This window comes from Conger conger, chromosome 2 (assembly GCF_963514075.1).
Source record: "Conger conger chromosome 2, fConCon1.1, whole genome shotgun sequence".
In the NCBI taxonomy this organism is placed as follows: Eukaryota; Metazoa; Chordata; class Actinopteri; order Anguilliformes; family Congridae; genus Conger; species Conger conger.
This window is the reverse complement of record NC_083761.1, coordinates 4,259,754-4,285,754: the sequence shown is the minus strand read 5'-3', so window position 1 is coordinate 4,285,754 and position 26,001 is coordinate 4,259,754. Positions and strand designations below refer to the sequence as shown.

General features: G+C 47.5%; 1 protein-coding gene across 1 annotated transcript; it reads left to right on the top strand.

The window, feature by feature from the left end:
• On the top strand, positions 1–25,356 carry LOC133122653 (isthmin-1-like). Its single transcript, XM_061232733.1, has 6 exons — positions 1–554; positions 16,920–17,081; positions 18,817–19,054; positions 22,958–23,101; positions 23,577–23,666; positions 24,810–25,356. The coding sequence occupies exons 1-6, from the start codon at positions 417–419 to the stop codon at positions 25,325–25,327; spliced, it is 1,290 nt and encodes a 429-aa protein (XP_061088717.1). The 5' UTR covers positions 1–416; the 3' UTR covers positions 25,328–25,356.
• The last annotated feature ends 645 nt before the right edge of the window (positions 25,357–26,001 follow it).

The window sequence follows — 26,001 nt, the reverse complement described above, 5'->3', positions numbered from 1 at the left end:
TCATCCGCTTGGAGCCAAGGGAATTGAACTGGTGCATACGAATTTAACTACCTGAACGGTCATTACATTAAAAAGAGTAACAGATGTTATCCGACCAGATGTTACTTGTTTTCTCTTTCATTCCAATTTGAGCGCAACCTATAAATTATTCCCGAGGAACTCCACAACACGTGTCCGCGGAATTGATTGGAATATTCAGAGCCCAGATTGCAGTTTTTCTTTTTCTTCTTCTTTCAAGTACTTTTAATCTTTTCCTAAAATTGTCCGTTTTGAAACGCGAAGTGGCTCCACAGTGGTGTTGCGGCTCCTCTTCCGCGGCGGATCCGGAGACCGGAGTCTCTGCAGCGGGAGGAGGCGGCGGTGGTGGTGGACCCCCGACTGCGCCGCAGGGTCCCAAAACCGGCCGCGTTAGAAGGATGGTTAGGTTGGCGGCAGAGTTGCTTCTGCTATTGGGACTTATCCTCTTAACTTTGCACATCACGGTGCTACGGAGCAGTCCGCTGCCACAGGGGAATGCCACATTGGACGACACGCAGATTCCGTCGGTCGCCGAGGTAAGCTGGATCTTATTTTGCCCCGGGGGACTTAAATGTGTTTACCTCGAAGACGGGGCTACGCCTCTCTTCATCGTGTCTAGTCATTTCACTCACTCACCCACCGCTCACTCTTTTAACGGGCAGATGTGTTACTTGGTCAGTTTGGCTAGTTTTGCACAAAAATATGTTCGGTTTATGGTGCGTATACCGTGGAAACGAATTTGGTGAACTGGGCGCAGTTGGGGATCTGACTGTTTTTTCTATTTTTTATTTGTATCCGTGCATGCTGCGGGATGCCCTGAAATATCACCCGAAATCGTGTCTCCTTTATGGTGTTTCCCAATATTTTTCCTTCACAAACAAATGCAGATGCGAAATTGCCAACGTTTCCGAATATGATACTTCACTACAGTAGTTGAGGTCCGATGCTGGTAGTCATGTTTTATTGCGCAACTCAGTTTACCTAGCCCAAGTTTGTAACGGATATAGGTCCTTTCATTCTTTGGGTACGATTGTGAAACGGACCTACAACCTGAGAGATACGCTTTTGACCATTGCGGGTAATATTTTAAATAATAATAATTTAGCTTTAGTGAAAGATAAACGTGATCGATACGCGAAATAGCCTACTAGTTTCAAGGGGAGACCCATTCACCCAAACTGGAATTCAAAGACTCGCTGAGAAACGTCAGTTCAATTATACATAAGTACAAAAAGAGGTTTGAGAGCAGGGCGCCTTAACAGGTGGTTTGAAGTGGGTTGAGGAGACGCTTTTGATGAAAACCATCATGGGTTTTTTTCCCTCTAAACGAAGGCTCTTCTTTACGAGTTACATTGCTCATTTGCTGTCAGAGGGATGCTAACTGACTTTGAAAGCACTGCTAAACCCTTTGCAGATGTAGTGAACTCACAACGCGGTGGAAAGTTAATGCATAACGCATTTAGCTACAGGCCTACAGTGGGCTATTTCGCCCTCAGGGTGCACATATTATTGTGTGGTTAAAGCTTTGCTTTAAATCAGCCATCTGATCATGTTGATCGGTTGTTTTCAGTTGCAGCATCTAGAAGAGTAATCCCACGTGCGCGATCTCTCTGGTAATATAAAAGAGCCTGGATTATTAATTCCCTGCCACTGGTCGCAGAGCATCTTGTTTTCACTAATTGGGGGGGGGGGGGGTGTCAGTGTGTGTGTGTGTGAGAAAGAGACAGATGTGTGTGTGGGGGCGGGTAGGATAAAGATGTGTGTGTGTGTGAGAGAGAGAGATGTGTGTGTGTATGTGGGACCTTGTTGCAGTGGATGGGGTGAGTCACAGATAACAGTGGATGGGGTGAGTCACAGATAACAGTGGATGGGGTGAGTCTCAGCTAACAGTGGATGGGGTGAGTCTCAGCTAACAGTGGATGGGGTGAGTCTCAGCTAACAGTGGATGGGGTGAGTCTCAGCTAACAGTGGATGGGGTGAGTCTCAGCTAACAGTGGATGGGGTGAGTCACAGATAACAGTGGATGGAGTGAGTCACAGCTAACAGTGGATGGGGTGAGTCACAGATAACAGTGGGTGGGGTGAGTCACAGATAACAGTGGATGGGGTGAGTCTCAGCTAACAGTGGATGGGGTGAGTCTCAGCTAACAGTGGGTGGGGTGAGTCTCAGCTAACAGTGGATGGGGTGAGTCTCAGCTCACAGTGGATGGGGTGAGTCACAGATAACAGTGGATGGGGTGAGTCACAGATAACAGTGGATGGGGTGAGTCTCAGCTCACAGTGGATGGGGTGAGTCACAGATAACAGTGGATGGGGTGAGTCTCAGCTAACAGTGGATGGGGTGAGTCACAGATAACAGTGGATGGGGTGAGTCACAGATAACAGTGGATGGGGTGAGTCACAGCTCACAGTGGATGGGGTGAGTCTCAGCTAACAGTGGATGGGGTGAGTCACAGCTCACAGTGGATGGGGTGAGTCACAGATAACAGTGGATGGGGTGAGTCTCAGCTAACAGTGGATGGGGTGAGTCTCAGCTAACAGTGGATGGGGTGAGTCTCAGCTAACAGTGGATGGGGTGAGTCTCAGATAACAGTGGATGGGGTGAGTCACAGATAACAGTGAATAGAGTCAGTCACAGATAACAGTGGGTGGGGTGAGTCTCAGCTCACAGTGGATAGGGTGAGTCATAGCTCACAGTAGTAATCGGGGGCTCAGCAGTAGCTGCTGATGGAGCTGGTGATGGTAATCCACTCCTTGGACATACGGTTCAGCTCAGAGGGCAGGAAGGGGCCGGCGCGGTTACAGGCACACAAAGGAAACGGCCCCCGCCGGAGGTTAATGCCGTCTTTGTGCTGCTGCTCCCCGCCCTGTCATCGGCAGCCCCGCCGTGTGACTGGCCCGGTTCCCGTGGAAACGCGCAGGCAATCAGCTGCTCTCGCTCCGAGGTGGAAGTGATGTCACAACGAACCTGCCCGCACACTCGGCCAGTTTTCAAAGCCGAAGTGTTTTTTCCGCAGGTGCGTGAAGCGAACGGCAGGAGTTTCCCCTGCGGCCAAAGAGACGTTAAGATGGTTATCATGAGAATAAAGCTTGTTACTTTTTTATGTTACTTGTAACATTAGCTCAGTTGGAAGGTTGGAAGGCAGTTGGAAGGTTGCCGGTTTAATCCCACACCCGTGTCAAAGTGTCCCTGAGCAAGACACCTAACCTGCCAATGAGCTGATTGGCACATTGCATGGCAGCCTGTCGCCATTAGTGTGTGTGTGTGTGTGTGTGTGTGTGTGAATGGGTGAATGAGAAGCATCAGTTGTAAAGTGCTTCGGATAAAAGTGTTTTATAAACGCAGTCCGTTTACATATCAGTTAGCCACCGTCACTGAAAAACATTCCCTAGCACAGTTGCAAAATGCGTTACTGCACAATTCAGTTCTTTATCTTAACTTCTTCTTTGTGCACACCTGCTTTGCACAGAATGTTTGGGGTGTTTTTTCCCCTGTTTAATAATGGGTTTGAAGATGGGTAAAGCATTTTGGCGTCTGCAAAAAACGTCTTCTGGGTGACCAGTTCTGATTGACCTTTAGACAGACACGCTTTGGCTGCTTGTATTCGTAACCTTTTATTTTGGACGGGGAGTATCCTGGAATTATGTGGGGAGAAAAGGATCCATCCTTCCTCTCTCTCTCTCTCTCTCTCTCACTCTCTCTCTCTCTCTGCACCTCCCTTGTCTGCCTTCCCTCTCTTCCCCTCAGTTGCTGACAGTGTAATGATACAGCGGGAGATGTGCGGATGCTCTTTATAAAACCTTGCATTGTGTGTCGGGCTCGTTCCCCAGGGAATGACAGGTTGCTGGCGGCAGGGAGGGAGGGATGGGGGGGTCATAAATTACCCCTGACCCCCCCCCGCCCCATCGCTGCAGGGCAGTGCCTGTCATCAGGTGTCATCCATGTCACCCAACCCAACCCAATCCAACCCAGCCCTCCTGTTGACCCAACCGAGGGCAACAAGACCCTTTTCCCTCATCCGTAGCTGCCCGGCTAACGCGAAACGTTCTCACAATGTTGCTTCCCTGTCGTTGGCAGCGCTTCAACATTGGCAGAACATTCCAGTAACGTTGTGAGAACATTGTGTGTTATACACACTTTGTGAGGTCAGATTTTGTGACAACCAATCGGATGATAGCGTAGTCTATACGGGCTCCCGACCAGATGAGAAAACGGAACCAGCTGCTGATTGGTCAACAGGAATCTAAACACAGAATCTGCTCAAAAGACCTCACAGCTGATGAATTCAAGCCGATCATGGCCAAAATTTTTCTGACATAAAAAAAACAATCGGGAGCCTGTAAGCCAGTTGGATCGGTATCTCACAACCTAGCAGGCAGCAGCGTTCAGGCCTAACGTTTTCTAACAATTTGGTCCCGATCTAAAATGATCAATCGCAAGTCGTATAGCTGAGGGAACACTTTTCAGCGACATATTCCAGCACGGGGAGAGAAAGATCGTAAGTTGCAGTGAACCAGAAAGTAGTGGAATCAGAATGGATGGAGACAGACGTGGATTGCTGGCGTTTATGCAGTAAACTGAGAGACAAAGCCCCACTGCTGCACGGAACAGGACTTTATTGCAACATTTATTGACAAAGGCTTTTTGAAGCTTGAGTTTTATTGCTGGACGACAATAGATACCAAATGTGCCAGGTCGTATATATTTCAGTACACCACAAACCAAGCCAAGGAGACTTAAATTCATAGGCCTACTCTTTATTTATTGTGTTTGTCCCCAGTAGGGGACACAAGTCTTTTTATTTTTCATTTTATTTAACCTTTATTTTACCGGTGAGATTTACATCTCTTTAACAAGGGAGTCCTGGCCAAGATGGCTTAAAATAGAACAGATTGTGCATTAGACAACAAGACACAGCAAGACACAGAAGAACATAGACAACATACATTACATTACAGTAGTGGCATTTGGCAAACGCTCTTATCCAGAGTGACGTACAGTTGATTAGACTGAGCAGGAGACAATCCTCCCCTGGAGCAATGCAGGGTTAAGGGCCTTGCTCAAGGGCCCAACAGCTGTTCGGATCTTATTGTGGCTACACCGGGATTAGAACCACCAACCTTGCATGTCCCAGTCATTTACCTTAACCACTATGCTACAAACAAACAATTTAGGCTGTAAAACCAGTGCATACAGTGTCCGCTGTGTCGCCAACATGATAACCGATAAGTCTCTGGTCTTAATCTCAAGAACCATGTCCTACGATGCTGAAACCTACGCTGCCCCATATGGAGGCTTCAGGCAGGGGCGACCTTTCCTCTCTGCTGGGGGAGCACAGCGGGAACAGAAGCCCAAGTCTGACTGTAGCCCCATTTATCTAATGTGTGCTCTATGCAAGTGAAAGAGGAGAGAGAGAGAGAGAGGGAGAGAGAGAGAGAGAGAGAGAGGGAGAGGGAGGGAAAGAGAGAGAGAGGGAGGGAGAGGGAGGGAAAGAGAGGGAGAGAGAAAGGGAGTGAGGAAGAGAGGGGGGGAGAGGGAGAGAGAGAGAGGAAGAGACAGGGAGAGGGAGAGAGAGGGAGGAAGAGAGGGAGTGAGGAAGAGAGAGAGGAAGAGACAGGGAGAGGGAGAGAGGGAGGGAGAGAGAGAGGGAGGGAGAGAGAGGGAGAGGGAGGAAGAGAGAGGGAGGGAGAAAGGGAGTGAGGAAGAGAGGGAGGGAGAAAGGGAGTGAGGAAGAGAGGGAGGGAGAGAGGGAGAGAGGAAGGGAGAGAGAGAGGGAGAGGGAGGAAGAGAGAGGGAGTGAGGAAGAGAGAGAGGAAGTGACAGGGAGAGGGAGGGAGAGAGAGGAAGAGAAAGAGAAGGAAAGAGGAAATGGGAGGAAAAGAGGGAGATAAGTAGAGAGAGAGGGAAAGGGAGGAAGAGAAAGAGGGAGAGAGAGAGAATAAGAGAGTGCTCACATTCCAGGCAGCCCCATCATACCTCCAAAAGATCATCAGACCTGCCAGACCTCTCTGTTCTGCCACCAATTAGTTTCCTAAAACGGTAGATACAATCCTTTGTCGTCAGATTAATCTACAAGGCCCCAAGTCCTTATCTTTGGGGTCATTCCTAGCACTTGAAACTGTACTTCCCTCTAGGGTCTTTCAGCGCACTTGTCCCTGGTTATGGGTATGCACTTTGTTGTACGTCGCGCTGGATAAGAGCGTCTTCCAAATGCCTGTAAGGTAATGTAATGAGAGAGAGAGAGAGACTGCAGAGAGTCTGCAGTGCTGGCCTTGGCTTGCTTAATCGCCTGGGCCTTCCAAAATCACAGAGAAAAGAAAGAACAAATAGGGGAATGAGAACCTTATTAAAGGCTGATTATTAAATAATCGGATCCTTCTGGGACACATGAGTCCGTTTATGTATTTAGTAGTGCACGTAATGAGAGCTAAATTGATTTTTGATTGGTGGGATTGATTTTACCCCCCACGGTTGTGAGCGGAGTTTATTTTTTCCTGAATAAATAAAACCCGGCCTAAGACCACAGGAAAAGAAAAAAGGTTGTTTGTATGTAAGTCTCAGCACCACATGGTTACCATTTCTCCTGAGATTGATTAATGGCGGTCTGCATGCCCGATGTTTACGGACGAGCTCGGTGCTGACGACAGAGGTAGCTGGAGCAATCGCTCTTCCACATTTACCCGAAACGTTCAAACGTATTGTCTTCAAACGGGGCTTTTCTTTTTTTTTTTTTGTTCTTCGGGGCGTTGACAAATTGTCAGGTCTAAATATTTTAATCATTGTTGAAGGAAAGGGGGAGAATGTAATCCGTTTGGATTTGATTACGACTCACCACATCGTACATGTACGGTTGTTTGAGCGCACCATAACATGTGGCTGATTTGATGTTTGAGCAGTTTCCCTTGTCATGGCCGTGCAGGGGAACGCACTGGAAAGTGTTTACTGAAGACAATGGGGGTCTCTCTGAAGGCACGGAGATGTATGAAAGACCACAGTCTGAGTCAGAGTGCTGTTCGCTTTTTAAGACGTAATGAAAAGGGTCTGTCACTCACGGGCCTGTTGTTTGTTTAGTCACTTTAGTAAAGCATATTTCATGCCAGTCATGCGTTGGGAGGATGGATGGCATTCATAAAGACGGCCCCAGAGAAAATATCTCTGGTACCCTGGGGAAAATACCCCTCTCCCTGTTATTCATTTCTCATTCATGAGAGGAGTTTGCAGAAGAAGAACCTGTAAAAATCGAGTTTGGGTCTTGTCTTAGGTCAGGGCTGCCCAACCCTGTTCCTGGAGATCTACCGTCCTGTAGGTTTTCACTCCAACCCTAACAAAGCACACCTCACACCTCATGGAGATTTTCTTGAATTACTAATTGGTGAAGTCAGGTGTTCTTTTTTCTTTTTTTTAAAGATATTTTTTAGGCCTTTTTCAGCTTTATTGGACAGTATATAGTATAGAGAGACAGGAAGAATGGGAGCGAGAGAGAGGGGAAGACATGCGACAAATGTCGGACGGACGGACGGTCGGATTCGAACCTGCCGACGTCAGTGCTCTACAGGCTGCGCCACCGAGACACCCCAAAGTCAGGTGTTCTAAATTAGGATTGAACTGAAACAGGAAAGTGCCTAAAAAGGTACAAATGCTACCGCTAGCCAGCAATATATCATTAATTTGTCAATTCTTTCATAGTCAAGTGAACATTAACTGTACTTTCAGGGTACATTTGGGAGATGTGATCCTTGAAGAACAGAAATGTACCTCCACTGTCACTGTATTTCTGAGAGTGCACCGACCCCCCGTTTTGCGTCGAGAAACCGTGAGATTTGAAAATAAAAGCGGTCATGTCTTGCCCTGTAACGGCTGAGGGGGATTTCCTGGAGTGTGTGCGGTTTATGAATGAGCTTCAGTTTTTCAGTCATCAGGGCCCGTGTTGATGTTGGCCAGGCTAAGCCTCTCTTCCTCTCTCTGTGTTTACACTGCGGTATTAACAGCCATTCCACACAGGGAATTTTCCCTCTTTGCAGGTGTCGAATTTATGCAGTCTCACAAGATTTAGGGGGAATACGAACCAGAAGTGTACCTGGTAAGGAGGAGAAAAACTGGTAATCAAGAAAAAAATCCTGATATTCACGTCCGAAATACCATACAAAATGGGGACTTGAGCCCTTGCTAGTCAGATATATGAACCCTCCCCAAATCTGTGTATTCTGCGTAGTGATGTCAACATCCTGAAGATAACCTTTGAATAAATGATGATGATATGATATTGTTTGTCGCAACGATATTGTCACTACAGTTGTCGACTCCACTTGAGTTAGAGCGATTTTTAAAACACCATTATCATTATCGTTAGTTGTTGTTGACTGGCCTTAAGCACATGGGAGTGAAGGTTTTTCTGGCCTTTTTTCTGAATTAGAAGCAGGAGGACAGTGACCGGATCGAGCTGCCCTGTGCAGGCATCTCTTATCTCTGGACTGCAGACCTGAGTTTGGGGAAGATTTGTGCGACGTGTTAGGGAGATGTGGCGTTTCAACCGGAGGGTTGAGGGGGGGGTTGTGTCCTGTTGAAGAACACCAGACTGGGGAGCCATGGTGGTGCAGCGGCTAAGATGCAGCGGACTTGCGGCTGCAGTTAGTTGCAGTTGCACACCGAGGACCGGGGTTGGAGTTTGGGCGACTCGTGGAGCAGCATAATCGGCTCGCCGCTCCAGGGCAGGGTTAGCGGGATCGCCGCATACGGCACCTCGGAGACGAGACGGCTTGGAGAAGGCGTGTGGCTCTCGGGGTCGCAAGATCCTAAAACTCTGGAGAGAGCCGACATTCTAACACTGGACAGTTCACACCAAAAAACATCTTTCTTCTAAAGACGTTCTAAAACCGTCTTGTCTCGGCTGTTTGGTGGAGACCGGGCTTCGATCAAACCTCATGACGTGGAAAAAAAAAAGAGAACATAGGAGAGAGAGAGAGGGAGGAGGAATTCGGGGAGGGGTTCATACCTTTTTGAAGGAACTTCCTGGAATGTTTGGGCTGACGTTGGTGATTCACCACAAAAACGTCACGTCACCTTTGATCTTCCGAATTAAGACAGGTTCCGAGGCTCCTCCGGAGGGGTGGGTTACCGTCGGGCCTGTGACAGAGTGCTGGTGCATCAGCTTCCCGTCTGTCATTTAGGCTAAGTCCTGTACTTCTTTAATTCGATTAAACTCAATTACGCTCGTTAATTGAGTTTTCCCCCGGTCTGAGGTTTCCTGTTTCTCATGTTGTGCCAGCTCTTCGGTCCTCTTTGAAGGGACAGAATGAGACTGCATTACGATGCTTCACTGAGAAATCCAAACTCACAGGGGGGGAAAGGGGCACGATTATCCAGACTGTTTCTGGCAAAGTCGTGTTAGAACGTGAACAATTCGCAGAGGCTGAAAGTTGAGCAATTCACAGAGGCTGAAAGTTGGCAACTGTGCTGGCTCATTTACAGTAAGGGATCTTAGGAACAACATCTGTACTGACATTACGTGTGGAAAACAGTAACATTCTATTTGAAGGCCTACCACATAAGTATATAACACTATATAACTCCTTCATAAGCAGTACATAGGCATTCATGAGTGCTCGTATCAATAACCACAAATAGGCATGTGGTGTGTTTTATCAATATTGATGCAGCAAATGAAATGACCATGAGAAAGATAAGTGAACTGACACAAGACCCTTATGTTGGTCATTTACTTAAGCACTTATGAATTCTATGAAGCTTATCTATAGTGAAAATAAACCAGTTTTGGATTGCTCCGTAGAGACGGTCCTGAATCACTCAGGGAGGGGTGGGGGACTTTGATAACTGAGGCTGAATCACGCTTTCGAAAAACCCGGCGATGTAATGCATTCATAATCATTTAAATCATTTTTTATATTGTCCGCTTTCAAAACGTGCCTTTGAACAGCAGCAAACCTGACCGCAGCAGCTGTTTCGCGATTAATGGAAACGTTTTTGCGCCCGTTTTTTCTTCGGCGGAGGCTGCGTTATCTGGCAAGTGATGAAACGCGTCTGTGCATAGAGATGTTCACGGAGATTGTGTGCGCTTTAACCTTAAAAGGGAAAAGCGTGACAGTAGCGTTCTCCAAAGACAAGGGGAGCGGCGACGATGAGTTACGATCGCAACGCGAGAGGATCAAAGACTGCTTTTGAAGGGGTTGCCTAGCGCCCTAAAAACCCAAAGGTCATTCGTCGTCTTAAGCGAGAATGTTTCGAGAAAACTGTAACGCTGTTTGGAAGAGATCCTGTAGAGGAGAGGTGGGCAACGAGGGCCGCTTCTGTTTCTGCTTTCCATGCCAACCGCTGGCCTTAATTACTTAAGCCCTGACATTTACACCATCTGACATTTTCGCAACATTTCTTGATGAATGCATTAACGCCAGTCAAAGACTGTTCTTGTGTCCCTGTAAAACAGGGGTGTCCAATCTTATCCAGAAAGGGCCGGTGTGCGTGCAGGTTGTTGTTTTAGCACAGGACTACGACAGCTGATTCTACTCATTAAGGTCTTGATTAAAGACCATGATTAGTTCATTAGTATAATCAGGTGTGTTACTGCTGGGTTGAAACAAAAATCTGCACCCACGCCGGCCCTTTTAGGATAAGATTGGACACCTCTGCTGTAGGATATGGTTTTACTGTGATCTAATCTGTGTGAACTCGTGTTGGTGCGTACAGCCAATTAGCTCATTTAGCCAAAGTAATCGGTGGAAACAAAAACCTGCACACACACCAGCCCTCCAGGACTGGAATTGCCCACCCGTGCCTTAGAAGTTGACCTCTAACTATAGTTTATAATCCGGGAAGAAACAGTCTGGTGACTCAATTGATTTACAAATAATTTAGTTTCTCCTTTAAGATTTCTAATCTGTGCGATTCACTGCAAACATTCAGGATTAGTTAACTGGGCAGGGGAGGAGACTGCTCTCACGGTGAGTGTGTTCGTTCAACCTATAACACATTAATCCGTATCAGAGATCACGCCAAATGCGTCTTACAGACCAAACTCAAGACATAAAGGCACATCATTTGTGCATTTAAACTGCATAACAAGTGCATCAAAAATCCTTTTTTGCGAGTTGCCTCAAGGCAAAAAAAAAAAAATAGACGGGGGGGGGAGGGGGGGTGTAAGTTTTGAACTTTTTTATTACTTGCGTATTGCGGCAGAGGAAGTGTACGGGTTGCTGTTCATAAAGTGTGTTTGCTCGAGTGTAATTACCGGTCGTTCCTGAAATATTTCTGCAGACGCTCTCGGGTACCTTTTTTGCCGTCTGCAAATGAACAGCGACACATCTGTGCTCCCTTAAAATGTCATTTCCTGTCGTTGTGATTTCCCCGTGGCGCGCAGTGGCTTGATTCGTCAGAGCCGCGCGACGATCGTCTCTTAACACCGCGAGGACTTTAAACCTGTCGCCTTCTTGTTTGTCTTTCCGTCCTCGCATTTTTCATTTTGACTTTTTATTACTTTGGTGTTTAGATTGCGAGATTGAGTTTGTCTTCTTATATCCCGGTTTGACAGTTTACCGGTTACTATGGTTGCAGCTTCTTTCCCCCCCCCCCCCCCCCTCCCCATGTTTTCTCTATGCATACTTTACAGTTATTGGGAGAAAGGTAACATTAAAATGGTGCGTCGTAATGGTGTATAATACAGTAACATACGTCGATTATTGGAGTAGGGGAGTGGGAATTCGGGGAAGAGCCAGGAAGGGGTTATTTCCAAAATCTTTTGCCAAAATCACCAGATGAACACCTGGACTGTTTAAGGTGCCTTCAGTTGAGAGATGTTGTTACTATAGTATATTTTCCTTTGAATAAGAAGGATTTCAGGCCACAGAGGGTAATATTTAAATAAAAAAAACCTCACTATCTTCCGGTTACTTACATTTTGCCTTGTTGAAAATAAAATAAAAATAATTTAAAAATTTCTAAATTGCTTTTTGTTTTTCTTTTTTCAATGAGTAAGTGCTGAAGGCCATTTTGTCTCTACAGCTATCTGAACTAAACTACCCATTCTACAATAATGATGTTCTAGTCTATATTTAGCCAGTACATATTATTTTTCCATTTATCTAATAAAAGGAAAATCCCTTCTTAGTCATATGCCTCCATGAATATGGTGATCATTACTACAATGAATCAAACGATAATTAAGAGCTTTACAAAAGGTGACACTTGGCTAACTTGCCTGCAAGTCTGTTATTTATGTCACCTGTCGTTGTTTTCTCTGAAGCCAGGGAGTTTTATTTGATTTCTGCACTGTTGAGACCGGCAGACATATCCGGCTTTGGCACCTGAGCAGGTCTCTTTACGAAGGCCATAGTTTCCTCAGGAAGTTCCTTCGTGGCTTGGCTGAAGCTAATTAATGTGTGGGACGGGGTATTTTTTATGAACAGTAAAATATTGAAGCTCTCATTGAGCTCCAGTGGTCCCTCTTGGCCTTGTATAAACAAAGTTAGGTTTGGGCTCGATGGACTTTGAGTGGTTTTGCCGTGCGGGGAGTTTGATGGCCAGGTCGAGACTTGGCGCACGGTGGTTGTGGTGGTTTTGCCGTGCGGGGAGTCTGATGGCCAGGTCGAGACTTGGCAGACGGTAGTTGTGGTGGTTTTGCCGTGCGGGGAGTTTGATGGCCAGGTCGAGACTTGGCAGACGGTAGTTGTGGTGGTTTTGCCGTGCGGGGAGTTTGATGGCCAGGTCGAGACTTGGCAGACGGTAGTTGTGGTGGTTTTGCCGTGCGGGGAGTTCGATGGCCAGGTCGAGACTTGGCGCACGGTGGCTGAGGTCTTGCGGCAGCACACTCAGGTCTGAGTACGGGCAGAAAAAACAGGGAGGAAAAGTTAAAATGAGAAGATCGATGGGGCCCTTTGATCTCGCAGTCTGCTGTGGAGGAGAAAGGATTAGTGCCTGCTTATTGCTGTCTGTCCAGTTGGGAGTAATTGCTTCTACTGTGCGTGTGTGTGTGTGTGTGTGTACATGTGTATGACTGTGAGTGTGTGTGCTTGTATGCGGGTGTGTGTGTGTGTGCATGTGTATGTTGGTGTGTGTGTGCATGTGTATGCGGGTGTGTGTGCATGTGTGTATGCGATTGCATATGTGTGTGTACATGTGCGTATTTGTATGCAGGTGTATGTGTGTGCATGTGTGTGTGCATGTGGCATGTGTGTGGGTGGGTGAGTGCGTGTGTATGAGTGTGTGTTTGTGTGTGTGTGTGTGCATGTGGATGTGTGTGAGTGTGTGTGTGCATGTGGCATGTGTGTGGGTGGGTGAGTGCGTGTGTGTGTGTTTGTGTGTGAGTTTGCACGTGGATGTGTGTGCGTGTGTACATGTTTGTGCGCATGTGCATGCTGGCGTGTGTGTGTGTGTGTGTGTGCATGTGGCGTGTGTGGGTGGGTGAGTGCGTGTGTGTATGAGTGTGTGTGTGTGTGTGTTATTGTGTGTGAATGTGCATGTGGATGTGTGTGAGTGTGTGTGAGTGTGTGTGAGTGTGTGTGAGTGTGTGTGTGTGTGTGTGTGTGTGTGTGAGAGTGTGCATGTGGATATGTGTGCGTGTGTACATGTGTGTGTGCGTGTGTGTGTGCGTGTGTGCGTGTGTGTGTGTGTGTGTGTGTGCGTGTGTGAAAGAGAGAGATTAGGACCACATGTTTTGAGGTCCCGGGGGACACCTTTCCAAAGCTTGCAGACAGGAGGGGGTTTGCAGTTGAAATTTTTGCATCAGACGACCGACTCGGCTCAAACCTTCAGCATCTCCTCCATGGCTGCTTGGAGTGGGCACCGCAAATAAATTAAGTCTTAACAAGTTTTTTAGACCTGAGACTTCAAAACTTTTTACTTTTTCTCTTAAGTAAAAGAAATGACCTTGTTTTGAGTTAGCCTACTGTTTGCTTGATAAGTGAATTCTTCTCACCCCGTTGGCAAATCTTGAAATGAGTGAAATTGTCTCACCTAGTTGGCAATATTATTTTCTTATTTCGGAGTTGAGTCAAAATATAAGACTAAAATACTTGTGGAAATTGACTTATTTTTTGGTTTTTGCAGTAAGTGACCTGACCGAGGAGACATTACACCGTCTCCCACAAGTTGTCTCCTGCAGTCAACATCCAATGTTGGCAATGAAAGAGCGGACTGCATTTCTGCTCTTTTTTTTTTTTTTTTCTATCAGCATCTGTGAATACAAAATGGCGGCGGGGTCAGCGGGGTCCTGTTGGAGCAGACCGTAATGTCAGATTCGGCAGATAAGGCAAACGTTGAAAGCCAAAACGGACATGAGCCGTCAGACCCAGAGAGCTTTCTGTACGAACCGTAAACGGCTCAGTCACATCTCAGACCGTCTCAGATACATTTCAGCTGCCTGCTTTCATTCTCGGGTGATTTACACAGCCTCCCCTACATACACGGCCTACTCAAGCTCTTATGTAAAATACGCTCATATAACTGCATATCATGAAGCACCATTCCTCCAGGGTACACAGATAGTGTGCACACCTGGAAAGTGACCTCACAACCTCTTAGGTACAAGCAGGGGTCGCACACTGCGACAAACCGAAAGATAAGTAAAATTTCACAAAGTATTTTTCTCTTTTATTTAGACTTAAACTTTTATTTATAATCACTTTTTCACTAAATCAGACAAAACTATTGCCAATGAGATTAGATAGTTTGATTAATTTCAAGATTTGCCAATGGGGTAAGAAACCTTCACTTTCAAGCAAACAGTAGCTTAAAAGAAGCTAATATTTTCTACGAAAATATTGTTCATTACAGTACAGTACAGACTAAGCAGGGGCCAATCCCCCTGGAGCAATGTGGGGTTAAGGGCCTTGTTCAAGGGCCCAAAAGCTGTACTGATCTTATTGTGGCCACACTGGGGCTTGAACCACCAACCTTCCAGGTACCAGTGAAGCACCTTAGCCACTAGACGACAGAATCTTAGCCACCAGGCTACAGGCACATTAGCCACTACACTACAGGCACCTTAGCCACCAGGCTACAGGCACATTAGCCACTAGACTACAGAACCTTAGCCCCCAGGCTACAGGCATATTAGCCACTAGACCACAGAACCTTAGCCACCAGGCTACAGGCACATTAGCCACTTGGCTACAGGCCGCCCCCTGTTCCACAGTGGAGTGTAGAGTGTGAGGAGAGACCAGAGACCCACAGAGCTGTGTTTTCGGCTCCTCTTGGCTCTTTTTTTGGGGGATAATTCGTCCCCAGTGGCCAATCAGGAAATGTGCTGATGAATGGAGGGAGCAGCGGGGCTAATGGCCGTCTGCTAAACGGCGCAATCAATAAAACCCCCGGGTCCCTGCAGACCAGGACCGCCTGGAGCTCCTCTGGGGCTGCTCTGTTCTCCTCCAGTGAAACCCCCCCTTCCCAGGCCCGTCTCAACGTTCACGGGCGTGTTCAGCCCTCCACATCCCTGCCCGTGTGTGTGTGTGTGTGTGTGTGTGTGTGTGTGTGTGTGTGTGTGTGTGTGTAAAGTTTGTGTCTGGTATAATTGCGTGAGTGTTGGTAACTTCTCCTGGACTTTTCCAGTTTTTTGGGGACATTGTGGCTTAATGAGAGTTAAAAGGATGAATGAACTTGACATTACATTACAATATAGGCATTTGGCAGACGCTCTTATCCAGAGCGACGTACAACGAAGCGCATGCCTACAACTCGGCTACAGTCTGAGGAGAGAATTCACACCTTGGCACTAACTTCAGAAAAGTGACCTGAAGTGTCCTGGGTTGAACCCACACGACGGCAGAGAAATTTCTGCCCCCCCCCCCCCCCCCCCCAGACGAGAACAGAGGGTCTGCCCCAAAGCGTGTGGTTTAGGCTCCTCCGTGACCCACCCCAGACCGCTCCGGTGTCCCACGGCAGGATTTACGAGGCGGGCTTCTCCCGTCTGAACCCCTGTCAGCCTGAAATATTATTTTAATGGTGCTAAACTGCAGTCTTCGGGGGAACATTTGTCTTTAACGCATCTATATTTTAACATGGTTTTTGTTTTCCTAAGGAAGGTCAGTCTTCGCTCCATAAATTCCTTGTCCTGTGTAGTTTTTTTTTTACCCCCCCACCGCACCCTCTACTCTCTCAACACTCAAACGATCATAGCCGGCCCGAACGGGACTCATGAGGTTTTAATTACGAGAGTTCAGACACCGCTCGACGCGATTTGTTTTGTTGAGGCTCTCCTCTTTTGCGCCTGTTTCACGGTGAAGGAAATTTGGTTTGCAGGTTTGGTTGCCAGGTTGGGCTATTGCTATGGTACCCATGAGTGAGGTGCTTAAACTGAACTACAATGGTAGTAAATTCCGTTTTATGAATAGACTTTTTATGTCGCTTTAGACATCTCTTCGGAAATTGAATATATTATGAGTATGTGAGCATGGAATGTATTGGTATTTCACAGGTATATCTACTGTATTTTTAAAGCCGATTATTATTGACATATATTATCGGAAAGTGCTAAAACGTCGTATATTCGCCCATATCTCGAGAAGCATTGCGGTATCTTGCTCATATATTATATACTTATATTTGCCCGCACCAAGAATTATAACTATAACTGTAAATATATAGTTTCAAAAACCACCACACCACAACTATAACAACAACGACAGTGATGAACGATATCCTTGGGATCACTTTCAGAGCAAATTCTTCCAGCTGCATAAACGATAAAACACTGACAGCCAATCAAAAAACATCCAAATTTACAGGGTGACAGATGACATAGCGGGTGAATGAGAGACTATTAACTGAATATTATCATTCATCAGTGTGGACGCTCACATCATTATAGTTATGGTTATGGTTGTGGTTATCGTTCTTGGTGTGGACAGGGCTTAAAGTACACCTGGTGAATTATGCGTTTATACTTCCTGTTTCAGAGTGATGTCAGCGTGGGGGGAAGCTCCTCCCCCTCGGTGGATCGGCGGACAGACATTGGTGGGACTCTCCAGAGGGATGGGCCCGGGACCTTCCTCCTGGACCTGCACAAGTTCCCTGACCTCGCCAAGGCCGACATGAACCGGCAGAACCCCAACATCCAGGTGACTTTCCCCCCTTCCCATTGGCTCAGAAACACTTCTGTCCTTCTCATTGGCTCAGAAACACTTCCCTGCTTCTCATTGGCTCAGAAACACTTCTGTCCTTCTCATTGGCTCAGAAACACTTCCCTGCTTCTCATTGGCTCAGAAACACACTGAGGTCTTCTGGGAAACATGTTATTTATAGAGCACCAAATACATTTCTGAAGTTTTCATATTGTTTAGAAGTATGGGAAAATGGTAAATGTTAAAATCATATCTGCTTGGAGCTCATTCACTTTGGAAGTTTGAAGCTCGATAACTCAAAACTCTCAGAACGCAGATCACGCCTTATAATTCTCAGCTCACGACATGTTGCCATCCCAGCCTGTATGTGTGTGGGGCGGCCTGTAGCGTAGTGGTTAAGGTAAAGGACTGGGACACGCAAGGTCAGGGGTTCTAATCCCGGTGTAGCCACAATAAGATCCGCACAGCCGCTGGGCCCTTGAGCAAGGCCCTTAACCCTGCATTGCTCCAGGGGAGGATTGTCTCCTGCTTAGTCTAATCAACTGTACGTCGCTCTGGATAAGAGCGTCTGCCAAATGCCAATAATGTAATGTAATGTAATGTGTGTGGCATAAAGTGCCCCAGTGCCTCGTGGGAAAGATTAAAAAGCGGGGGAAATCAGAGCAGGAAGGAGAGAAAGTTTGTGTGCGTGAGAGAGAGAGAAGGAAAGATAATTTTACTCTTATATGGAGGGTGAGCTCATGCGTTATAGTGTGAGAGAGAAAGAGTGTGAGCAAGAGAAAGGAAGAGAAAGAAGGGGAAAACCGGGTAGTTTCTGGGCAAACAGGAAGAGACTTAATGCCCTGCCGCACACCACCAACCCCTTTCAACTGGGGGACATTTTAAATTCACTGAACTAATGGAACCGGAGACCCAGGCTCAGTCAAACGAGCTCTTACACACAGTCACATAACGTAAACTACCGAACCTGCAAAGTGAATTCAGTGGCTTTTCTCTTTTTGTGTTTTATTCTACCGGTAGTGTTTCTGTGCGTATGTGCAATCCACATATTGCATCTTCATTCGTCTGTCATTGGCGTTTGGGTTGCACGGGCACAGAAGAAATGACACAGATCTTGAATGCACACAAAAGCGCGTCGATACGAGAACTGTAGAAGTGTACGTTTACAAGTTCACACATCATTAGAGGTCCTTGCAGTAATGGGGCAATTACCGCATAGCGGGAGGAGATAGGCTCGCACATTCTTTCCGTGACTCTCCTCTGAACCGGCGTACTCCGCTGTTTTATTTTTTTAAGTAAACCGCATTCGATTGGTTCAACTCTACCAACGATCGCAGCATATGGAGGCTCCACCCAAAATTGGCCTCCATCTCCTCTTTTTCTCTCTACGTTCATGAGGGGGGGACCAATAGAGAGAGGTCCAACCTAGAGGCTACATCGCCCCGTACTTAAATCTTCCAATGCAGACCTATGCGTATGTTTTTACAATGGGTCCCTTTGGGAAAGTTTCATACCATGAGCTGTTGAGCCGTACTTTTTGGGTGAGTCCTTGCCGGGTTCACACGAGTCATTGCCCTAGAGACAGGTGCCCTAGATGCCCGATAGAAATGTAAATATTTTAATCCATAAATAAGGAATAGCAGTAGTTCGGTTTCGGAGGACCAGCCACTGCTCCACAGCGCCTCACGGTGGTGGCGATGGGGCGTGACACGCTGTCTCCTCTGTTCCCCAGGTCACCATCGAGGTGGTGGACGGGCGGGAGGGGGCGGAGCCTGAGCAGAAGGAGAGTAAACCAGGGCGGGGCTCGTCCGGCTGGCGGGACTGGTGGAGCCGATCTTCGCCCGCGGTTGCCGGGGGCAACGCCGGCGGTAACCCCGACGACAGCAACTTCCTCAAACCGGAGTGGGAGCGGCGAGGGGGCGGGGCCACGCAGAGAGGCGGGTTTGAGAGCAAGAAGCAGACGGAATATGGTGAGTGTGTGTGTGTGAGTGTGTGTCTGTGGCTGTGTGTGAGTGTGTGTGTCTGTGGCTGTGTGTGTGTGTGTGTGTGTGTCTGTGTGTGTGAGTGTGCATGTGCGTGTGTCTGTGTGTCTGTGAGTGTCTGTGTATGTGTGTGTGTGTCTGTGTGTGTGTGTGAGTGTGTGTCTGTGGCTGTGTGTGTGTGTGTGTGAGTGTCTGTGAGTGTGTGAGTGTGTGTGTGTGCCTGTGTGTGCCTGTGTGTGTGTGTGTCTGAAGTCGAGAATCGTGAATCTGAGTGTTGACAGAGAATTCCTCTGTGATATTAAAATGCAGTAATTTATATGTGTGTGTGTGTGTGTGTGTGTACGTACATATAGAGTCAGAAACCATAAAGCTGGTTGCTGACAGATAATTTTATTGAGACAAATTCCTCTGACACATTAAAATGCAAAAATGTAAGCCGTAAATTAAAACCTTGTAAAAAAATATCGGTGCACATCCCCCATGCCTTCTGCATGACTCAGCGGTAGGGGGGGGAGCGGGGGAGGGGGTGTGAATAAATAACGTACGTTCACATGAAAGAATTCCAGCCTCCTGTACAACGCATTCTCAGAGTGCCTCAGCATGTCTGTTCACAATTACTCCTCACCACTCAGTCGTCTGCCAGGCGCTTTCAGCCCGGCGTGTCTCCCAGAGAACGCTTTCAGCCTGCCCTGTGTCCCAGAGAACGCTTTCAGCCCGCCCTGTGTCCCAGAGAACGCTTTCAGCCTGCCCTGTCTCCCAGAGAACACTTTCAGCCCGCCCTGTGTCCCAGAGAACGCTTTCAGCCTGCCCTGTGTCCCAGAGAACGCTTTCAGCCTGCCCTGTCTCCCAGAGAACGCTTTCAGCCTGCCCTGTCTCCCAGAGAACGCTTTCAGCCTGCCCTGTCTCCCAGAGAACGCTTTCAGCCTGCCCTGTCTCCCAGAGAACGCTTTCAGCCTGCCCTGTCTCCCAGAGAACGCTTTCAGCCTGCCCTGTCTCCCAGAGAACGCTTTCAGCCTGCCCTGTCTCCCAGAGAACGCTTTCAGCCTGCCGTGTGTCCCAGAGAATGCTTTCAGCCTGCTGTGTCTCCCAGAGAACGCTTTCAGCCCGGCATGTCTCCCAGAGAACGCTTTCAGCCCGGCGTGTCTCCCAGAGAACACCGCTCCAGCCCGTAACTTCTCCATGAGCTACTCAATTCAGTTCAGTTCCACATGACTCCATACCAGCTGCTTCAACGACAGTTCAACTCAAGTCAGTTTAGCGCTGCTCCATACACTGTCGGAAATAATGCGACAGTGGAGATACATTTCTGTTCCAAAACACACAATGTACAGGGCGGCCTGTAGCGTAGTGGTTAAGGTACATGACTGGGACCCGCAAGGTCGGTGGTTCAATCCCCGGTGTAGCCACAATAAGATCCGCACAGCCGTTGACCTGTTTTACCCTGCATTGCTCCAGGGGAGGATTGTCTCCCGCTTAGTCTAATCAACTGTACGTCACTCTGGAGAAGAGCGTCTGCCAAATGCCACTAAGAATGTAATGTAATACCCTGAAAATACAAGTTATGTTCTCTTTGGGTACAAATGAGTATGTCTTCCAAGCGAAAAAAGGTGCAGAATAATTATATATTGCTGGCTCTGGGTGCAATTGTATTGAGTTCGGCCCCAGTGACAAGCATTTGCGCCTTTCACTTTTCTCACCTTTATTCGAGAGAGTGTACCTGTCACTTCATGCTCAGTTGATTTTGTATCGGGCTTTTCACAGCGAACTGCCGGCATTCAGACATTTCATAGAGGAAGAGAAGGAACATTAGGCAAAAAGCAAACCCCCCAAAGAGCAAGCAGGGGAGGTAAAAACTCCCTGGTGAGGAGAAAAACAATCAAACGGTGGCAAGAAAAAAAAAAAAAAAGAGTCCTCAAGACTAGGAGTTCCTAATGAACCCTTCAACTTTTCCCAGTTTTTTCCCCCAGAAAGCATTTGTCTCTCTCCCTCTCTAAACCATATGGCCGCTTGCATTAGCAGTGAACTTACGTCAGCTGTCTCAGATGTGTTTGCATCCGGAGTAATCACGTGTGCTTGTTACATGCGAGATTTGGAGATTTGGGTCAGAGGCCTGGTGGTGCCTTATCTTTGTTGGTGCCTTGATTGCACAAGGCTGGGTGTTTCAAACAATAGGGAAAGCGCTGATCTCACAAAAGTCTGTAGAAAGAAACTGCAGTTAAAACATATTTCCATTCATAGTAAGAACAGAAGGATATTTGCTGGTGAGAATAGGCCATTCACACCGTTCACCCTCAGACTACCGTCCTGTATCAAGCTTGGACTTTCCCCCTGTGGTTCCCAATCCTGTTCCTGGAGATCTGTCATCCTGTAGGTTTTCATTTCATTTCATAGGGTTGGAGTGAAAACCTATAGGATGGTAGATCTCCAGGAACAGGGCTGGGAACCACAAGGCAAGCCCTGGCAAATGGACATAAAAAAACCATACAAATAAAATCCTACCTGATATCTGGATAATTCGCCTTAACTAATTCCTGCCGATAGGCCTATTTTTCTGCTAACATAACTCAACCGGAAAACAAAAATCTTTTCCAGTTTGCACTTTGAATCCTCATTAATGTACATCCACTCAGAAAGCTACTGTGTTGTGGCTGTTGTTCTTTTTCTAAATTCTGTTCAGAGTGTCGTTTGAGATTAGGGCAGAGAAACAGTCTGATGGCGGGCCCTCGTCATGTTTAATGGCAGTTAATGGCAGTTAATGGCAGTTAATGGGTGTCAGCTGTTGTGTTGCGGCCTGACTACCCAACGGAGGCACGTAGCCAATGCTAATATCCTGCCGTTGTATCGTATCAAAACCATAACTGCACATTGAGATGCAGAACCAGGCTGTGTACGTGTTAAGACTAAAACATTTAACTCAGAATATTCACCAGGTTTTTGTTTTGTAAATTAACTTGGTAAAAACGGTGTTTTATTGACCTTTCCACGCTTGAGAAAGAAGACCGAACGCTTGCGAAAAACACGCAGATGGTAGATTAGCCGCCGCTATTTGGTTGGTTTCCTTGCCAGCAGTGAAGTGGCTTCTCTTCGAAAAAAGGCCCTCTTCATTAGGCACCCAGCGTTTATTTTAAAATGTCCTAATTAACGTGCCTTTTAACGGCGGTTGACCGGGTTTTCTGTTGCGAGTGCTTTGGAGGGAAAGGCAAGATTAAATTGCTGGCGTGCTACACCTCATATTTCAGATGCATTCTGGCTTGTGATTGTGACGGATGATTTATCGTAACTATATTACGAGTCGTCGGCAGTATTGCCCTCCCACGCAAAAAATGCTCAGTCCCGTATCTCATTTGGGCTCAAATGGCTAGATTAGCATCTCTTGCGCAAGTACCTGGGCGCTTGCTCATTTGTGAGGAAACCTTGTGCGGTTTCTGGAGGGACGGGTCCCTGTTATTAACACCCCCCACACACTGACAGTGGAGGTACATTTCTTCAAGGATGTCACATTTTTTTAATGTACCCAGAAAGTACATTAAGTTCTCTTTGTGTGCAAATGAGTAAGCTTTCGAAGCAAAAAAGGTGAAAGTGATATATTGCTGGCTAGGAGTATAATTCTTGGTACCTGTAGGGTACCACCCCAGCAACAAGCATTTGTACATTTCAGGCACTTTTTGTACCTGTATTTCTAAGAGGGTGGGATCATTTACACAACAAAAAAGGTACAAATGATATATTGCTGGCTAGGAGTATCTGTAGTATAACACCACAGTGACAAGCATTTGTACATTTCTAGGCCCTTTTTGTACCTTTATTTCTGAGAGTGTACCGGCCCCAAACCTCAGGCAGGCCGCTGGTTCTCCCTCTCCCCCGCTCACGCCTCCCTCTCCTCCTCCACAGACTACATGGACGGAGAGGGGGACTGGAGCAGCTGGTCGGCGTGCAGCGTCTCCTGTGGCCACGGCAACCAGAAGCGCACCAGGTCGTGCGGCTACGCCTGCACGGCGACCGAGTCTCGCACCTGCGACATGCCCGCCTGCCCAGGTGAGTCCCCCGCCAGGTGTCTGTGAAACAGCCAGGCCAGCTGGCCAATCAGCAAACACCATTCTGTGCCCTGCAAAAAACGGACCAATCAGCAAACGCCATTCTGTGCACTGCAATGACCACCTGACCAATCTGCAAACACCATTCTGTGCACTGCATTGGCCACCTGACCAATCAGCAAACGGCATTCTGTGCACTGCAAAAAAACAAAAGATAAGTCCATCTTAACAAGTGTTTTAGTCTTAGATTTTGAGTTACAATTTGATTTTTATTTAAAATATTGCCAATGTGGTTTTAACTAGTCAAGCAAACAGTTACTTAAAAGAAGCTAATATTTTCTACTTGAGAGAAGAAAGAAAAAGTCTCAATTACAAGACAAAAATTGTTCGGCGCCCTGGGACATCTTGGTGTGAAGTGCGCTGTATAAGAATGCAGTTGATCGGTTTTGTTTAATCTATGGGCTGTTCTTCAACAGGGATCGAGGATGCGTTCAGGACAGCGGCCACTGAAGTCAGCCTGCTCGCCGGGACCGACGGGTTCAACGCTACCGAGCTTTTTGGCGTCGGTATGTTTTCAGACCCTTCCAGCTCATAATTGGATTATCGCTCATTAACTCATTAACACTCATGATTCATCATGTGCTACTCCAGTCTTCCTTTAAACACTAATCCCCTCTGAAGTTGGGGAAACTAAGCCAAATTCGATTGAACATGATAATGATTGGTTCAGACATGTGGTTTAAAGCCTGTAAGCATTAGACCTAGAAGATCATGATTGAGCAGCCCTGATATTCCAAATAAAACGAAGGCTCTTCAAAGGGTTAGCAAAAAAAAAAGAATGGTGCATCTCACTGTTCTCCTCTCACTGTTCAACCACTTCCCTGAATTTCGTTGTTTATGTTGGAATTCCCCCCTTCAGCTTAGAAACCCCTTTTACTGAGTCAGTGTGGTTGGCTAGCAGTGATCTTACTAATCTTACCCAGAAAGGGTCGGTGTGGGTGCTAGCTTTTGTTCCAACCAAGCACTAACACACCTGACTCTACTGGTCAAAGACCCGAGTGCTTAATCAGTAGAATCAGGTGTGTTACTGTTTGGTTGGAACAAAACACTGCACCCCCATTGGTCTTTTCTGGATAAGATTGAAGACCCCTGGTCAAACTTATAGCTGACACATATGACCACAACAGGGTAACAAGGGGCGGTCCGTTTCAAAATTTTGTGCCAACTTCTGCTCTTAATTATTTAATTGACTCAATCATATCTTATCAGACATGTGTACTGAGTGCCGGCTACAGCTGCAGACTGCAGGTGTATCCTAATGATTTCACTGTGCTCAAGTACAGGCTTGAACCAGGGTAATGTATAGAGCTGTCAGCAAACTAAAAACAAGGCAATTGATTGGAAAAGTAACCGGTATGCAGACCGGCCCTGGAGGACCAAAGTTATGCACCGTTATGCAGGCGGTAAGAGCAGTCGTCGGAGGGTTGCCAGTTCGATCCCCGCCCGGGCTGTGTCGAAGCGTCCCTGTGCAAGACACCTAACCCCCAAATGCTCCTGACGAGCTGGTCGGCGCCTTGCATGGCAGCCAATCGGCGTCGGTGTGTGAGTGTGTGTATGAACGGGTGAATGAGAAGCATCCATCAATTGTACAGTGCTTTGGATAAAGGCGCTATATAAATGCCATTATACCATTTACCCCTGCCCCGCAGACACGGACAGCTGCGAGCGCTGGATGAACTGCAAGAGCGAGTTCCTGAAGAAGTACCTGCAGAAGGTGACCTCCGACCTGCCGGGCTGCCCCTGCGCCTACCCCACGGAGGTGGCCTACAGCTCGGCCGACATCCGCGACGCCGCCTCGGGCCGCGACTTCCGCTGGAAGGACGCCAGCGGCCCCAAGGAGCGCCTGGAGATCTACAAGCCCACGGCGCGCTACTGCATCCGCTCCGCGCTGACGCTGCGCTCCGCCACGCTGGCCGCGCAGCACTGCTGCTACGACGACGGCATGCGGCTGGTCACGCGCGGCAAGGGCGCCGGCTCGCCCAACCTCATCAGCACCGAGTTCTCCGAGGACCTGCACTACAAGGTGGACGTGCTGCCCTGGGTGCTCTGCAAGGGCGACTGGAGCCGCTACCACCGGGCGCGGCCGCCCAACAACGGCGGGAAGTGCGAGGAGAACCCCGCCGACGAGGACTACGACAAGCAGATGGAGGAGGCCAGGGAGTTCTGAGCGCCGGAGACGATGAGGAGGGAAGGGAGGGAAGGGAAGGAAGGAACGGCGGCCATTTTGTAGTTGGCAGAAGCGGAAAAACCACTGTCTGTCCTCCCGGTTGTGCGGTTAGAGATTAGAGCGGGAAAACAGAGGCCTGCAGCTTCAAAAGGCTGAAAGCCGTTCGGCAGAGGCTGCAGATTCTTGTATTGCATCCGTGTAATTTAATTTCCTTCCCTACAACAAATGTTACTCTTTTAGCCAACCTGATGACAACAAACTTTTTTTTTTTTTTGCTCTAACCTCACAAATCTTTTAATGTTCCCCCCCCGCCCCCCCCCCCCCCACTGCCAGAACTTGTAAATAAACCTCATCTGCTGTCAATCAGCGTTGGCCATCAAAAGGAGGAAAATGTGCTCTGTCTGTTGTACAAAGGGAAAATGAGACCCTTTTTGGGGTTCATGGGTATTGTAGTTCTCGGTTAATGTGGTGTGTGTTTACAGTGCCGACATGGGTAAAAGCAGATGTAAAATTACCGAAAAAAGAAAAGAAAAGAGAAGACTCGGGCCATGGACAGTTTTTGAAGGAGGCAGCTGCTTCACTTCTAACGGTGACTGACGCTTGGAACTTGAACATCTGCCTCCTGTTTTCAACTCCAGAGAAAAGGGGGGGGGGGGGTTGGGGGGGTAAAAGGG